This window comes from Columba livia, chromosome 3 (assembly GCF_036013475.1).
Source record: "Columba livia isolate bColLiv1 breed racing homer chromosome 3, bColLiv1.pat.W.v2, whole genome shotgun sequence".
In the NCBI taxonomy this organism is placed as follows: domain Eukaryota; kingdom Metazoa; phylum Chordata; class Aves; order Columbiformes; family Columbidae; genus Columba; species Columba livia.
Window position 1 is genome coordinate 1,372,159 of NC_088604.1, and position 17,394 is coordinate 1,389,552.

General features: G+C 49.6%; 2 protein-coding genes across 4 annotated transcripts in view; both read left to right on the plus strand.

Moving 5' to 3' along the window:
• LOC135578953 (uncharacterized) overlaps positions 1-17,394 on the plus strand; it is a 91,578-nt gene that overhangs the window by 35,066 nt on the left and 39,118 nt on the right. The gene's annotated exons all lie outside the window — the stretch shown is intronic.
• Positions 1-17,394, plus strand: part of ESCO2 (establishment of sister chromatid cohesion N-acetyltransferase 2) — a 22,163-nt gene continuing 4,769 nt past the window's right edge. The window contains exons 1-6 of one of the 2 annotated variants that reach the window (XM_065055487.1): positions 1-55; positions 3,298-3,366; positions 5,886-6,837; positions 9,598-9,688; positions 11,782-11,842; positions 16,477-16,606. In XM_065055487.1, the coding sequence (XP_064911559.1) occupies positions 42-55; positions 3,298-3,366; positions 5,886-6,837; positions 9,598-9,688; positions 11,782-11,842; positions 16,477-16,606 (1,317 nt within the window). In that variant the 5' untranslated portion in view covers positions 1-41. Of the gene's footprint in view, positions 56-3,259; positions 3,367-5,885; positions 6,838-9,597; positions 9,689-11,781; positions 11,843-16,476; positions 16,607-17,394 lie in introns of both variants that reach the window. The other variant, XM_065055488.1, reaches the window with a different exon arrangement.

A 17,394-nucleotide genomic window follows, 5' to 3' on the forward strand; every position in this document is an offset into this window, starting at 1 on the left:
GCGAGCGGGAGAAGGCGCGCGGGTTCGAACGCGCGGGAGTGATGGCGGCGTTGAGGTGAGGCAGCAGGGTCGGGTCTGGTTGCCCGGGGGCGGGTTTGGGGGACTGTGGGTGCTCGGAGGGGCGGGAGGTGGTGGTTTGGGGCTGTGTCGAGGCGCTGGAAGGGTCGAGGGGTGCGGGTGGCAGAGCCCGGGGCGGTTTTCAGGCGCTGAGGGCTGGGGCGGGGTGGCGCTGGGCCCGGGGTCTGGTGTGTGGGTTGGGGGTTGTGAGAGGGACGCCGAGCTGGGGGTTTGGGGCGGTGCTGAGGTGCCCCAGCCCCACGTACTGTCGCGGGTGGAGTGGGGACTGGGGGGGAGTGCAGCGTGGGGTCAGGCCCTGGTGCTGGGTCAGGTGTAGGGGGTTTGGGGCACTTTGAATCACAGGATGGTTTGGATTCCCCAGTGCCCCCTGCCATGACAGGGACATCTGCACCAGCTCAGGTTGCTCAGAGCCCCGTCCAGCCTGGCCTGGGATGTCTCCAGGGATGCTTCATCTACCACCTCTCTGGCCAACCTGGGCCAGGCTCTCACCACCCTCAGCACAATTTCTTCCCTATGTCTGGCCTTTGGTAGGGCCCTTTTGGTGGGAGTGTGTGGGGTGCTGGGCTAAGGGGCTGCTGCCCCAGTAGAATCTGTAGGAAGCAATTATTTTGCGAATATAATAGGCCCAGGCAGGATCTCTCAGCAAAGCATATTTTAATAAGGATTTTGCAAGACCGAGTGTTCTACCTAAAGGCAGGCACACCTAATAGGGCAAAAAGCCCCTGTTTATATCCCCCCCAAGTCCCAGCGGCAATTTCTCTCCCATATTCCCCATTGGTTGGTATTGCAGGGTTTACAGACTACCCCAACGCACGCAATACCCTTCCCTTTATCAATATGGATTCCCGGTACTTTGGCTACACTTGCCCCTAAATTAACTTATCAATACAGGTGTCCGTATGTATAAAGTTATCAGTATATATTCTGGGAAAAGACTGTGTTTTACATTAAGGATTCATAGTCTGATGTCTCTTGGTCCTTCTCCCCTGGGGAACACCGGGGATCATCCTCCACAAGTGCTCCCAAGACTGGATGCTCTTGCATTGCTTATATTCACATAATTATTACATATTAATTACAATTTTTGAAGATGTCAACACACAATGCATCTATACTAAGAAATAATAGATGATGTTCGTTATAATTGTTTAGTTTCTTACTTACAATACGTCTATTAATTATTAGTTAAATATAAACTAAGCACTCTGCTTCCAAACAACATTTTACTTCATCTTCTGTCTCCTCTTGTCACACAGAAGGATCTAAAACTTGAAAAATATCCCCTCGTTTTGCAGGTGGTCAGAAAGTGTTTATCATGTTAATTGGTTAATTGGGTGTGCCTTTTATAACTTAATCACAAGGTGCATTAATTTAGCAGCTTCTCTTCACCCCAAAACCAGCAATGCTTTAACACGGGCAGGTTGGGAGGAACCTCCCCCTGCTGGCAGATTGTTGAATTAATAAAAATAATTCTTTACGTGGTGTTCTAGCAGTTTATGAATATTTGTTATTAGTCTCCCGTGATATGGGTATTTGGTTATTCTGGGGTTTCAGGTGTGAGAAGTGAATATTGCGTGAAGATTATCACAGAATCCCAGAATGTCAGGGGTTGAAGGGCCCTGGAAAGCTCATCCAGTGCAATCCCCCCATGGAGCAGGAACACCCAGATGAGGTTACACAGGAAGGTGTCCAGGCGGGTTGGAATGTCTGCACAGAAGGAGACTCCACAACCTCCCTGGGCAGCCTGGGCCAGGCTCTGCCACCCTCACCCCCAACAAGTTGCTTCTCAGATTCAAGTGGAACCTCCTGTGTTCCAGTTTGCACCCATTGCCCCTTGTCCTGTCCCTGGTTGTCACCAGAAGAGCCTGGCTCCATCCTCCTGACACTCCCCCTTTCCATCTTGATCCCCAGGAATGAGTCCCCCCTCAGTCTCCTCTTGTCCAGCTCCAGAGCCCCAGCTCCCTCAGCCTTTCCTCCCACGGGAGATGCTCCACTCCCTTCAGCATCTTGGTGGCTGCGCTGGACTCTCTCCAGCAGTTCCCTGTCCTGCTGGAACTGAGGGGCCACAACTGGACACAAGATTCCAGGTGTGGTCTCCCCAGGGCAGAGCAGAGGGGCAGGAGAACCTCTCTGACCTACTGACCACCCCCTTCTAACCCACCCCAGGTACCATTGGCTTCCTGGCCACAAGGGCCCAGTGCTGGCTCATGGTCACCCTGCTGTCCCCAGCACCCCCAGGTCCCTTTCCCCTACACTGCTCTCTAATATGTAATTTCCCAACCTATACTGGAACCTGGGGTTGTTCCTGCCCAGATGCAGGACTCTACACTTGCCCTTGTTAAATTTCATCAGGTTATTCCCCGCCCAACTCTCCAGCCTGTCCAGGTCTCTGATGGCAGCACAGCTTCCAGTGTCACCACTCCTCCCAGCTTGGTGTCACCAGCAAACTTGCTGATAGTGCACTCTATTCCCTTGTCTAAATCGTTAATGAATATATTGAATAATATTGGCCCCAGCACTGACCCCTGAGGCACTGCACTGGATACTGGCCTCAACTGGACTCCGCACCATTGACTACCACTCTCTGGCTTCTCTCCTTAAGCCAGTTTGCAACCCACCTCACTACTCTATAGTCCAGACCACACCTCCTCAACTGAGCTGTGAGGATGCTGTGGAGACTGTGTCAAAGGCTCAGACTGGAAGAGATGGATCAAACAGCAGCGAGTGTTAATGTGCTTTTATTGGTTCGTGTGTCATTGAAGGCTCAAAAAGTGGGTTTTGGGGTATTGGGCAAGGTGGAAAGTGGGAGAGAAACTCTAAAAGTGCATTGTGTAAAGAGCTGCCTTGGCTGGGAGGTAAACACCAATGTGAAATCCTCATAGGAATAAGGTGTCCATGGATAGAGGCAGATTTCTAGGAGCACTGTGGAAAGAGCTTTGTCAGAGATGGACAATAAAACATGTTTCTGAATGATCCGACTCCACTTGAGAGAAACAGCTCTAGGACCCGCTTGTGATGAACAACTGGACGTGAGCTGAAGATCCTTTGGGTGCGCTTGTTTTACAGCTCACGCTCCACAAAACGCATCCCGACGTTATTTTAGCCTCCGTCACGCTGTTTTCTTCCTGGTTCCCCGCCTTCTCTTCCTTCTTGACTACGTTTAATTTTGGTTTTTTACTAGAAATCTTATTTCAAGCCATGAAACCCGTGTTGTTGCAGGCGCTCTGCTGAGGACGGGGCAGCCGCTGCCCCCCAGAAAAGGAGCCGCGGTTCTACCGAGACCGATGGGTATGTGAACTTTCATAATAAAACAACCTGATTGCTGCAGATAGAATAAAACAGATCTTTAAAATCCTTCAGAGCTTCTAATGCAAAGTGGAAAAGATATTAAGATTGTTCTGAGATACATGTAGCATCACCTCATATTTATTATTTAGTGATGTATCACAGTATCACAGTGTGTTTGGGATTGGAAGGGACCTCAAAAGATCTTCTAGTCCAATCCCCCCATGGAGCAGGAACACCCAGATGAGGTTACACAGGAAGGTGTCCAGGCGGGTTGGAATGTCTGCACAGAAGGAGACTCCACAACCCCCTGGGCAGCCTGGGCCAGGCTCTGCCACCCTCACCCCAAACAAGTTGCTTCTCAAATTTAAGCGGAACCTCTTGTGTTCCAGTTTGATCCCATTACCCCTTGTCCTACCATTGTTTGCCACCGAGAAGAGCCTGGCTCCATCCTCATGGCACTCACCCTTTATATATTTATAAACATTAATGAGGTCATCCCTCAGTGTCCTCTTGTCCAGCTCCAGAGCCCCAGCTCCCTCAGCCTTTCCTCACACGGGAGATGCTCCACTCCCTCCAGCATCTTGGTGGCTGCGCTGGACTCTCTCCAGCAGTTCCCTGTCCTGCTGGAACTGAGGGGCCACAACTGGACACAAGATTCCAGGTGTGGTCTCCCCAGGGCAGAGCAGAGGGGCAGGAGAACCTCTCTGACCTACTGACCACCCCCTTCTAACCCACCCCAGGTACCATTGGCTTCCTGGCCACAAGGGCCCAGTGCTGGCTCATGGTCACCCTGCTGTCCCCAGCACCCCCAGGTCCCTTTCCCCTACACTGCTCTCTAATAGGTCATTTCCCAACCTATACTGGAACCTGGGGTTGTTCCTGCCCAGATGCAGGACTCTACACTTGCCCTTGTTAAATTTCATTAGGTTATTCCCCGCCCAACGTATGTTATTTTTTACATTGTATTGAGCGTCTTGAGAGTTTTCATCTAATAGTCAAGGAAACTGAAGCTAAAAATCTGTGGCATAGCACAGGGCAGTTAGATATACCTAAAAACTTATAGATTTTTTTCCCCTAAATCTAGTGAAGGAGAAACTTTGGACAAAAGCTGAGCTTTAAAGCACAAAGCCCAGCTTGTTTCTCATTCTTTCCTAACTGGAGCAGCTGAACAGTTTTTTCTCACGCTCGTCCTGTTCTTCCCCCCCAAAAACGTTCCTGGGAGGGGAGTGAAGTTTGGGTTCTGAGTTCTGAAGGACAAATGCCTGAGATAAAGTGTAAACGGGCGCTGAGGAAACAAACACCTCCTGGGGTTTTGCACCAAATGTGTTACAACCGGGAACAGCTGAACGTGGTTTTAAACAACCCTATTGTCTCCTCTTGGCCAGCGGGTTCAGGAGCAAATCTGAGTTAGTCTGAAACAAAGAACACATTTTATTGTTCTCTTTAATCACAAATAGTGCCGATTTGTCCAAATTCCACCCCAAAGTGCTGTAACGGGGTCAGGCAGGAAAGCAGAGTTGCTATGGAAAGAAAATAACAGCGAGACAGCCTTAAGCTTTTTGATATTTGTATAGGAAATAAATAACTTATGCTTTTTCTGTGGATAAACAACATTTAATCCAATTCCTTAAACACGTGTTCAGTAGAGCATAAGCAAAACAGCGCTGGGGGTGCGGGGGATTCGCTCCGCCCAACACGCACACCTTTAAACAATAAGAGGTGTGCTTAAATACAGTAACGTGTTACATGTTCATAATGACCCCAGGAACATACATATTCATGACCTTTCCCGCTCCTTATTAAAATGAGTCTCAGACACCCATTTCCATAGTCTCCTCCTTGACCCCTCACTGTTGCGCCTGCTCAGTGCCGCTTGGTGAATTTGAGGAGGGGTCTTTGGATGAAGGCTCCTTCAGCTTCATCACAGTGAACTTTGTACCTGCGGCTCATTGTGTTGAATTGACTGGAACCCAAGCTGCCAAGTCGATTGAGACCAGCCTGGCGCCCCCTTTTGCTGTAAATCTTCGTTATCTTGTCTCCTCAAGGTTGCAGCTGGTGCTGTAAAACTTCTGATCTCCGCAGTCAACGAGGTTCTGGTTTTTTCTTGACACAATTGGTTACATGTGGCTCTAAACTAGATATTCATTACGTGGCTTAAAGTGTTAGTTCATTAGTAGGCCCTTATGTGGTTGGTTAAACCTTGAAATGTTAGTACCCTCTATCAATATAACTTCATAAACAAGTTTCATAACTTTTTACATAGAACTTCACCACCTTTTCCTTTTTCCAGGTTCAGAGCCTGTGCCTCATTTGGTTGTATCTGTAAACACTAAACATCTTAGCACGAATCACAACTGCATTTCTCACATATATTATATTTCGATGTCTGATACTTGTTACAGGGTGTATATCAGTACAGGCAACTAGGCTGAGTGAAAATTAAGCGCTACTTAAATAAAAGAGGAATCGAAAAGCTCTCAGCGTACATGTCGTGTTTTGCTCCGTAATTATTTTCACAGCTTATCCTTCGAGACTCCTGTGAAGAAACCGATGACGGGCTTCGCCGAACGTCCGTCTCCACTCAAGAAACCCAGAAATAATGGCTCTGCTTCAACAATAAAATGGTCCTCGAGCTCTGGTGATGAGATGAAGGAAAACGAGGTGAAGCCGGCGCTACCGAGGAGGTTGGATATTTCTCCTCTTCAAGCGACCAGCGTTCCCATGGCCACACAGAGCGGATCCTCAGGGGAATTATCCCCAAAAACGGCGTCGTCCTACAAGCCACTCATTCCCGTGGTGTCTTTTTATAGCAAGGAGAAGCGGTACCTGACTCTTGTGGAGAGGAAACAGTTGAGTGAGAGCCGCTTTTTGGGTGAGGAGAACAGGGGGGAACGTCTCCCCACTGCCAGCAAGAGTGAGAAGATGAACGTGAATGTGAGCAGGAACACGAGCATAAAGCCACCCAAGCACGCAACCAGCTCCAAACATGGCAAAACCGTCCCCAAAACGCTCAAGAAGGCAAAGGGAGGCGCCCCGGTGGGAAAAGCTGCTGTGGAGAAGGAAAATGTGAATCCCTTAATTAAAAAGAAGATGGATTCACCCTTCAGAGTGCTGAGCATGACGGTGAAACCAGCCCTGAAACTCCAGCTGGGAGCTGCGTTCTTTTCTGCCAGGAAGAGGTCGCACTCCAAGAAACCTGTTGTGGACACCAGATCTCTGCAAGAAAACGATCAGCCCCGGCCCCCGGCAGCTGCAAAGTCTGATTGGGCTGATAGAAACAAAGCTCTGGAGGCGGGTGAGGTGTTGAGGAGGATTCCCGCACCTCAGCAGATGGGAGGTGAAGACAAGGAGGGTTTCACGAGGTGTGTGAATCGAGAGAGAGATTCGGCGTGTGAAGGAAAAACGTCCCCGCAGGAAAGTGGAAGCACCTCGGGTCTGTTCGGTGCAAGAGGCAGCGATGCCGAGAACGCGGTGAGTTGTCACAGGGATGTTGGGGTGACGCACACAGAGCTCGCTGAAGCTCCAGTGGTTTGAACGCTGGGTTTTATTCAGATAAATTAGTGGATTTTGCATAGGAAAGCAAGGCCACAGGATCCTGGCTGGTACCAGCACTGGTGTGGCCAGCAGGACCAGTGACCGTCCCTGTGCTGGGCACAGTGAGGCCAAATTGCAAATCCTGGGGCAGTTCTGGGCTCCTCACCTCAGGGCTCAAAATGGTGGCCCCAGAATCACCTCAGGGCTCAAAATGGCGTCCCCAGGCATGGCGGGAATCCCCTTAGGGCTCAAAATGGTGGCGTCAGGGGCACCAAAATCACCTGAGGGCTCAAGAAAGACCTTGAGGTGCTGGAGCGAGTGGAGAGAAGGGACCGGAGCTGGTGAGGGGCTGGAGCACAAGTGTGATGGAGCGGCTGAGGGACCTGGGGGGTTCAGCTGGAGAACAGGAGCTGAGGGGAGACCTTCTGATCTCTGAACTGCCTGAAAGGAGCTTGGAGCCAGGGGGGTCGGGCTCTGCTCCCCAGGAACAAGCGCCAGGAGCAGAGGAAACGGCCTCAAGTTGCGCCAGGGGAGGTTGAGGTTGGATGTGGGAACAATTTCTTCCCCAAAGGGCTGTGGGGCATTGGAACAGGCTGCCCAGGGCAGTGCTGGAGTCACCAGCCCTGGAGGGGTTGAAAAGGCACTTAGATGAGGTTCTTAGGGATATGGGTCAGTGCCAGAGCTGGGTTATGGTTGGACTCAATGATCTTGAGGCTCTTTTCTAACCAAAATGATTCTATGACTCTAAAACTGTGGTAAATATTAATGAAGTTTCTGTCAGCGTCCCAGTCTCACCATCCATCTCTCTGTTGCACTAATATTCCATTCCTGATAGCTGAAAGGAATGATTTCCACAGGATCTTTTTGCAAAAGACAATATATATATATATAATTATTTTGTGTGATCGAGGCCAAAAGTGAAAAAGTTACAAATACCCATTTTTTTTATTATTGGGTATAGGAGGGGCAGGTCCTGTCTGACCAACCTGATCTCCTTTGGTGATCAGGTGACTCACCTGGTGGATGAGGGGAAAGCCGTGGATGTGGTCTGTCTGGACTTCAGCAAGGCCTTTGACACTGTCTCCCATAATATACTCCTGCAAAAGCTGGGAGCCCATGGCTTGGACAAGTGCACTCTCTGCTGGGTTAAGAACTGGCTGGAGGGCCGGGCCCAGAGAGTGCTGGTGAATGGGGCTGCATCCAGCTGGCGGCCAGGCACTAGTGGTGTCCCCAGGGGTCAGGGTTGGGTCCAGTCCTGTTTAACATCTTTATTGACGATTTAGATGAGGGGATTGAGACCATCATCAGCAGATTTGCTGATGACACCAAGTTGGGAGGGAGTGTGGAGCTGCTGGAAGGCAGGAGGGCTCTGCAGAGGGATCTGGATAGACTGGGCTGATTCCAGTGGGATGAAGTTCAACAAGGCCAAGTGCCGGGTGCTGCACTTTGGCCACAACAACCCCCTGCAGCGCTCCAGGCTGGGCACAGAGTGGCTGGAGAGCAGTCAGGCAGAAAGGGACCTGGGGGGACTAATGGACAGGAAGCTCAACAGGAGCCAACAGTGTGCCCAGGTGGCCAAGAAGGCCAATGGTGTCCTGTCCTGGATCCAAACCAGCGTGGTCAGCAGGACAAGGGCAGTGATCCTTCCCCTGTGCTCTGCATTGGGGAGGCCACACCTGGAGTGTTGTGTTCAGTTCTGGGCCCCTCAGCTCAGGAAAGAGATTGAAGTGCTGGAGCGGGTCCAGAGAAGAGCAACAAGACTGGGGAAGGGACTTGAACACAAGCCCTATGGGGAGAGGCTGAGGGAGCTGGGCTTGTTTAGTCTGGAGAAGAGGAGGCTTAGAGCTGAGCTCAGCACTCTCTAGAACTACCTGAAGGGCAGTTCTAGCCAGGTGGGGATTGGGCTCTTCTCCCAGGCATCAGCAATAGGACAAGGGGCCATGGGCTTCAACTCTGCCAGGGGAAACTGAGGCTGGAGATTAGAAAGCAATTCTGTGCAGAGAGAGTGGTCAGGCATTGGAATGGCTGCCCAGGGAGGTGCTGGACTCACCGGCCCTGGAGGTTTTTAAACTGAGATTGGACATGGCACTTAGTGCCATGATCTAGTCAATGGACTGGAGTTGGACCAAGGGTTGGACTGGATGATCTCTGAGGTCTTTTCCAACCCAGTCGATTCTGTGATTCTGTAATATAGACCAAGTTTGGGCTTGATCTGGGCTGGGATTCGGCCACAGCTTTACCTGGGGGCTGTTCCTGATGAGATGGGAATTAACACGCTGTTGTATAGAAAAAGAGCGGAATTCAAGGCAAAAATCAGCTTGGCAAATGTTAATTTTGTATAGAACGTTAATGAGAGGGGTCCAGAAAGACACACACCTCGAGAATGAGGCAGAGAAACACAGGTGAGAAATGATATAAACATCTATGCTCAAGATGTATTTTAAAACAAAAGGGGAAAACCCCCGTATGCTGCAATAAACCCAAAGCAGGTGCTGAGAATCAAAACCATTTTCAAATTCAAGTTAATCAGGTGTGACTTTAATAACAGGTGAGACGCCTGTTCTGCTAAGCCCGCCTTTTATTCTTGGAAAATCCGCTTTGTAATGTCAATTATCGCCCCTTGAGCGTGTGGGATTCTGCTGCCCGAGAACTCGATCAACTTTCTTTCTGCCCTAAAAATATGGTTTTAATTTCTAGGAAGGTGATGAAGTTGGTTCTTCCACCACCTGTGAGTCGGACGGTTGCGTTATCACCTCCAGCCACTCTCCACTTCAGGCCAAGAAACGAGGTGAGCTGGATTATCCACGTTTTGGTCTGTGAACTTTGTTCCCGCAGGAAAACGAGGTGGAAAAACCTCTATTCACCTGGTTTTCCCCCAGCAGGACCCGCTCTGCTCAATTCCCATCTCCCCCTGTCATTTGGTGCTTTAATTAGCGGTTCGGTAATTACGGAGATGCTGCTGTCTCTCTGATCAATCTCTTATTCTTAAGCACTATAAACTGTTTGTTTTCCTCATGTCTATGGCCCATGTTTCCTTCACTACATTCCCTGTAAGATTTGGGAAATCATTGCATCTGAATCCTATTATTTTCCCCCCATTCTTTTCTCCCTGGGTTATTATCCCGATTCTTCCCATTTGCCTTTAGAAACCAGGATTTTTAGGCACCTGACTTTTCATTTCTCTGTTTTCCGTATGTTTTACTGTGCTGCTCCCAAACCCATCTGAGCCTCAGCAGCCCTAATTAGCAGGAAGGCATTAATTAATACACCTCACACGCCCACAGAAAACCCATTTTTCCTTTATTTAAAGCAACCTGAGTGTTTTCCAGGCAGCTGCTGCCCAGAGGGTTGATCTTTACCCCTTATTCTCCCCATTGTTGTTCAGTGCGGTCATCTCCTTATCCTTATTTCAATCTGTTTCTGCTTATTCTCAGCCTAAGAATTCTTTTTAAATTAAGCTATGTGTTCTTTTATCCCCAAAGTTATAAGGATCTATTATTATCTCCTCTTGATAATCACTGAGGAAACTCCACTCCACACTTTGTGTTTTGGCAACGAATCATTAACAATCATTATTTCTTTGACCCTCCTGGTTGGTTTGTAACCACAGAATGACGGTTGGTTTATAACCACTGTATTTCCCCACTAACGCAAGGAAATTTTCACAAGTTCCTTATATATATTTCAATACATTGGTTATTTTTCCTCTTGGTGATAATAAAAACTAAACCACGTTGCCCAAATATTATTTCATTAAAGCCAACTATTGTGTTGGCCTCTACCTGCTGTCTCATCTCCCAAATATGTGCTAATGTGGATGTTTGCAGGGGCTGAGCTCGTGTTATTTTATCCTCATTTCTCCATTTTTCCCCCTAAAATGAAGCAGCATTTGCTGTTCCGGCCTCAGCAGCCCTGGGTTCATTCATCTAATTTACCTGAGAGTTCTCTTTGCGCCCTCCCCCAGCTGTGGGAATTCATCACTCCTTTGTGTCTTAATTGCGCTGACGACCTCGGCACAACCATTTCTTTATTGGTGACTGAAATGAAACCTCACCAAGTGTTTTGCCAGCTGGTTTAAGGGTTTTCCCCTTTTCGTTGCCTTCTCAGCTGAAGCTGATTTGACAATTTGGCGTGTTTGCCTCAACCCCTTCCCGTTCGGCTCCCCCAGGTTCCTGTTCCCCTCATGGTCCCTTCAGGAAAAGCTCCACATTTACTCACATTTGCCCTTCCTCCACATCTTTCTGGCCCAGCTGCTCTTAATCCATTTCTTGAAGGAATCGCCAACACCCCTGAGCTTTTTTTCCCCATTTCCCTTTAGTTTTGCTTCCCATGGGAACTTATTTATCTGCCTTTGGAACTTTAAGTCATTTTCCGTAGGCTCACCCCTTCTCCAAACCTGTTCTTGCCTACGCACCTTAGTGTTCTTCTGTAATTCGTGTCTATTTGCAGATGCACTTGGTGCATAAAACACTCTCGTTCCTAAACCTTTTACACCGGAGGGAAAATATATTCCTAATTAATAATTTGATTAGTTTTACTTACCAAAATCTTTGCTATATTATCCTAAAACTGCTGTCATTTCGCACTTTCTCCAGGATGAAGCTGTGGGTTAGTGCTTAGCCAAAATAATGGCAAATGGAGAAGCCTGTGCTTAATTAACACCCTTAATTAATAGCCAAGGAAATGCTAAAGCCTAGATTGCACTTATGGAGATAAATATTCTATCCTGCAGCGTCGCCAGCTTCCCATTGCTCTTGTAAACTCGTTATGCAGTTGGATTTTACTGTCGTGGGTCGTTTTGAAGCCTCCTTGGTGTTGGAATTTCTGCTTCTGCAACCAAAAAGGATCCGAAACCACAATAACGTCTCTTGTGTTTTGCAGCGTCTCCTTCCAACGCTGTCGTCTATCCCATATTCAGCACAGCCCCGACCAGCAAGAAAAGGTGGGTTCATCCTCACAGCTCAGTTGAGGAGGTGTGGTCTGGACTATAGAGCAGTGAGGTGGGTTGCAAACTGGCTTAAGGAGAGAAGCCAGAGAGTGGTAGTCAATGGGGCAGAGTCCAGTTGGAGGCCAGTATCCAGTGCAGTGCCTCAGGGGTCAGTGCTGGGGCCAATATTATTCAATATATTCATTAACGATTTAGATGAGGGAATAGAGTGTACTATCAGCAAGTTTGCTGGTGACACCAAGCTGGGAGGAGTGGTGACACTGGAAACTGTGCTGCCATCAGAGACCTGGACAGGTTGGAGAGTTGGGCGGGGAATAACCTGATGGAATTTAACAAGGGCAAGTGTAGAGTCCTGCATCTGGGCAGGAACAACCCCAGGTTCCAGTATAAGTTGGGGAATGACCTGTTGGAGAGCAGTGTAGGGGAAAGGGACCTGGGGGTCCTGGGGACAGCAGGGTGACCATGAGCCAGCACTGGGCCCTTGTGGCCAGGAAGCCAATGGTACCTGGGGTGTATTACAAGGGGGGTGGCTAGTAGATCGAGAGAGGTTCTCCTCCCCCTCTACTCCGCCCTGGTGAGACCACATCTGGAATATTGTGTCCAGTTGTGGCCCCTCAGTTCCAGAAGGACAGGGAACTGCTGGAGAGGGTCCAGCGTAGGGCAACCAAGATGATTAAGGGAGTGGAGCATCTCCCTTATGAAGAAAGGCTGAGGGAGCTGCGGCTCTTTAGTTCGGAGGAGTCTGAGGGGTGCCCTTAGTAATGTTTATAAATATATAAAGGGTGAGTGCCATGAGGATGGAGCCAGGCTCTTCTCGGTGGCAAACAATGATAGGACAAGGGGTAATGGGATCAAGCTGGAACACAAGAGGTTCCACTTAAATTTGAGAAAAAACTTGTTCTCAGTGAGGGTGGCAGAGCCTGGCCCAGGCTGCCCAGGGAGGTTGTGGAGTCTCCTTCTGTGCAGACATTCCAACCCACCTGGACACCTTCCTGTGTAACCTCATCTGGGTGTTCCTGCTCCGTGGGGGATTGCACTGGATGAGCTTTCCAGGGCCCTTCCAATCCCAAACACACTGTGATACTGTGATATTTGCCAGCTCCCTTCGAGAATGATCAGAAGTGTCGTATCTGAATGGTTCTTTAAAAGTAATAATAATACTAGTTCTAAAAACAGTAACTTCGCTTTCTCCCCGTCCTTGGAAGGTTTGGGAGTCTGGCGTTTTCATAGGGTTTTCTTCTTTGCTTTCTGTTTAAAGGGAAGATGAAAGCGGTTGGTTTAGAGGGATATTAGCCCATGAGTAAGGAAATACACATATTTTACCTGTGAATTTGTATAATACATATTATTGAGCTGATTATTTTATCTCGCTAAAAAGGAAAGATCAGTTTTCTCATAGCTGTTGCTAATGATAAAATCATTAGAACAAGGGGGGCTGGTTCAGGATATATTCATCACTAAGAACAGCACAACCTGGGGGTCGTTTGGGCCCGTAGAGGGATTTTTAGTTATTTATGTGACTTCTGCATGTTCTATATCTTTATCTGGAGTGTCTACAACGAGCAGTCGCTTCCCAGAGAGACTCAACAGTGCCAAATACAATGTGAGTTGGTACCAAACCATGATGTCTTTGTTTTGCTCGATGTGGGGAGGTGTCACCATCCCTCACTAGAATCTCATCAGGGTTTGGCTCTTTATATATTCCTTAAATTGAGCGTCAAACCGATCTCCCCGCCATCAGCTCATTGCTTTTCCGCAATAGCTCCTCCTGTGATTGTACATTTGTAAGTGAACGGCGCCATGGCCAAGACCGACCAACATCCTGCACGGAAACCGCCCCAATGCACCCAGCAGTTACCGCCCAGCTCTGCTTTGTATTGCGCTTCGTTGGTATTTAAACCAGGTAAATTTTCAGTGCGGCAGCACGCTCAGGAGTTTAGATCCGGGCGCCAAAGGCAAGACAGAAGTTGTAATATTAATAAAAACGGGTGAAAAGGATTAACGGAATCCTCTGCTTTCCCGTGCTCACCTAAGTGGGTATTTTACAAACCTGCTGGGCCACGTTTGATATTTGGAAACAAATCACAAACGTGTGAAGTTTCCTTTTTGGCTCTGAAAAGCATCATCTTGCTCATTTTTTTACTGGCAAGGTGTCATTTTGCTACCTGGTGGCTCTGCTTCCAATTAGCTGATTTTTTCAATTAATTTGCTGCTGTGCTCATAGTGGGAAGAGCCTTGTTTGCCCACACGAGAAGCAGAGCCGCTAATCCCCCGCCCATATTGAACTGACTTCTTGATGCATTTTGTTACCGATTCAAGCACTGTGAGCCGAGCTTAGTGTGAACATATGAAAACAAACCCACTTGAATTTGCTCCTAAAAGAGCCAAATAAACCGTTCCAGAAGTCGCTACCGCAGCGCTGTGCCGCGGGGGTGTTGAAAGCGAGATCTGATTGCCATATTTGCTTTGCTTCCTCATGTGGCTTTTTCAAATGGCTTTGGTGGCGCAGGCGGGACCTGGAACGGGGGGAAATCGCCGTGTTTGTCATTAAGCACAAACGCTCTCAGCTTCGTGGTTCTCTGGGGGGGCTGATGAGCACAAGCTTTCCCTCCATCGAGTCTCCGCTTCGGAAATTCTCCTTAGCAGCCAAATCTATAAAATCGTTTGGTGTATTAGTTCCATCTTAAGGTTTGCTGCACAACAGTTACAATTTCCCACTTGTATGATTGCTTGAGAAATACCACCCTACCTACAGAAGCCTGAAGGTGGGTTAGATTATTATGAATTAAATTATTAACGCCCCAAGCAATGTGCTTCCCAGTAGCTGAAGCCCACGTCGTAAAGTCAAAAATGGATGTAAAATGTCTATGGCTGGATCTGAATATGAAACAATTCCTCTTGGCCTAATTCCTGTCCACCTTGATCAGAACCTGGATTAAATGCTCCACTAGTTCTTTGGGTTCAATTTTTCACTTTCTTCCCTTTTTTTCCCCTTGAGGGGATGGTGGTGCTGGCGTGGCGAGCACTTTAGAGTCAGTTTTCCTTGCAAAATGGGAACACTCGGAGCTTTGTGAGGCGGTTTTGGATGATGGGCTGAGGCCGATTGTCTGAGGTTCACCACGGCCAAGTGTTGTGTCCTGCGCTTGGGTCACAACAACCCCATGAACGCTGCAGCTGGGGAAGAGCGGCTGGAAAAGGCCCTGGGGGTGTTGGTGACAGCGGCTGAACATGAGCCACCGTGTGGCCAAGAGGCCACCAGCATCCTGGCTGGTCCCAGCACTGGTGTGGCCAGCAGGCCCAGGGCAGTGACCGTCCCTGTGCTGGGACCTGGGGAGGCCAAACCGCCAATCCTGGGGCAGTTCTGGGCCCCTCACGCCAAGAAAGACCTTGAGGTGCTGGAGCGAGTGGAGAGAAGGGACCGGAGCTGGTGAGGGGCTGGAGCACAAGTGTGATGGAGTGGCTGAGGGACCTGGGGGTTCAGCTGGAGAACAGGAGCTGAGGGGAGACCTTCTGATCTCTGAACTGCCTGAAAGGAGCTTGGAGCCAGGGGGGTCGGGCTCTGCTCCCCAGGAACAAGCGCCAGGAGCAGAGGAAACGGCCTCAAGTTGCGCCAGGGGAGGTTGAGGTTGGATCTGGGAACAATTTCTTCCCCAAAGGGCTGTGGGGCATTGGAACAGGCTGCCCAGGGCAGTGCTGGAGTCACCAGCCCTGGAGGCGTTTAAAAGGTGCGTAGACGGTGTTTGCAGGACATGGGGCAGTGCTGGGGTGGGTTGTGGTTGGACTCCATGATCTTGAGGGTTTTTTCCAACCAAAATGATTCTGCGATGCTGCTTCTCCTGCCGATCCTGGCAGGGAGGACCCTTGTCCGCAACTGATGTCACCTCCCAGAAGCCCAGTGCAGACCCTGAGCTGCGGTTCTGTGTGTCACACCCTGGTGACACCTGAGGCTCCTGCTCCCTGTGTCCCCTGTGCCCACATTCCCAGGTCCTCACAGCCACGGCTCCTCATGTTGGTCTCTCCTTCCATCCACGGGAGACGTTCCAAACCCACAGATCTCAACCCACCCAGTGGCAGAGATATAGTTTAGGTGGCTGTTATTTTGTGCACAAATTAAACAAGTCAGGAGAGCGTCTGTGGAGTGTTTAGGGCAGACTTTGTGTGTGTTGTATCCTGGTCAGGCTCGGGTGGCAGGTTCCTGGAGCTGAGCAACTCACTGCCCATAACCTGGGGCTGTGCAGGGAGTTTGGATGTCCAGGGTTTGAGGAGGGAGCTGCTGGATTTGGGCACCAATTTCTTCACCCACAGTTTCCACACTTCACGGACCTGCCTCTCTGCTCATCACTTTGCTGTTTGTCCCTCTGACTGTTCAAGGAGCTGCTGCTTTTCCAGTATCCTGGGAATGGGATGAACGTGGAAGTGGGAGAGATGCTCAATCAACCGTTATTGAGTTTCTGGTGCAATTTCTAGAGCCTCTTCCCCCGGAGGAGTTGGCGCCACAGCGGCCAAGAAGCTTTGCTGTACCTGGCTTAGTTTGGGCTGTTCTGGAATAACAGTCACTGCCCTGGTACCCAGCAAGTAACGTTAACCTTTGTCTGCAGTAATTTCTATCTCTCTGCAATGATTTTCAGGCCGCAGGCTGCACTGGATGAACTGACTTCTCCGTTTGGCTCCAGCCCATGCGCAAAACCGTCTCACACCTCGCAGAAAAGCAAGAAGGCGAAGGAGCTGAGCAGGAGCTCCCGGGACCAGATGATCATCGTAAGGTTCCCTCGGGGCAGCTCGGTGGTCAGGGAACAAGGGAAATGTCTCGGAGAAGCGATAAGTGGGTTTCCTCACCTGTCAACCCCAAACTGACCGCACTGATGAGCATGACAGGGTGGTGATTAACATGTTTCGTATTAAACAAGGAGAGGGTAGTAGCTGGGAAATAGGTTGTTACGGTTGCACTGGGACTCGTGCGTTTTAGAATTAAAAAGATTTATGGAACGTAATGCTAGAAAAAAAAGGCCAAGAGAAACTCAGCCAAGCGTGTATGGATGCTGTAGGAGTGAATTTGGCCAGATAATTTTCCTTTCCCGTGGTTTTCTGGCCTGCTCTGGGAGCGGAATCGGCGCAGCACTGCGACCACAGGGGCGAGCGGCAGCCAGGAGAGCGGGGACGTGCAATGGGGAGCAGGGATGTGCAACACTGAGCAGGGACATAGGGCGAGGAGCAGGGGACGTGCAATGGGAAGCAGGGATGTGCAACACTGAGCAGGGACATAGGGCGAGGAGCAGGGGTGTGCAATGGGGAGCAGGGATGTGCGACACTGAGCAGGGACATAGGGCGAGGAGCAGGGGTGTGCAATGGGGAGCAGGGATGTGCGACACTGAGCAGGGACATAGGGTGAGGAGCAGGGGACGTGCAATGGGGAGCAGGGATGTGCGACAAGCAGGGGTGTGCAGTGAGGAGCAGGGATGTGCAACAATGAGCAGCGACATGCAGTGAGGAGCAAGGATGTGCGATGAGCAGGGGCATGTAACAATGACCAGGGACATGCAAGTGAG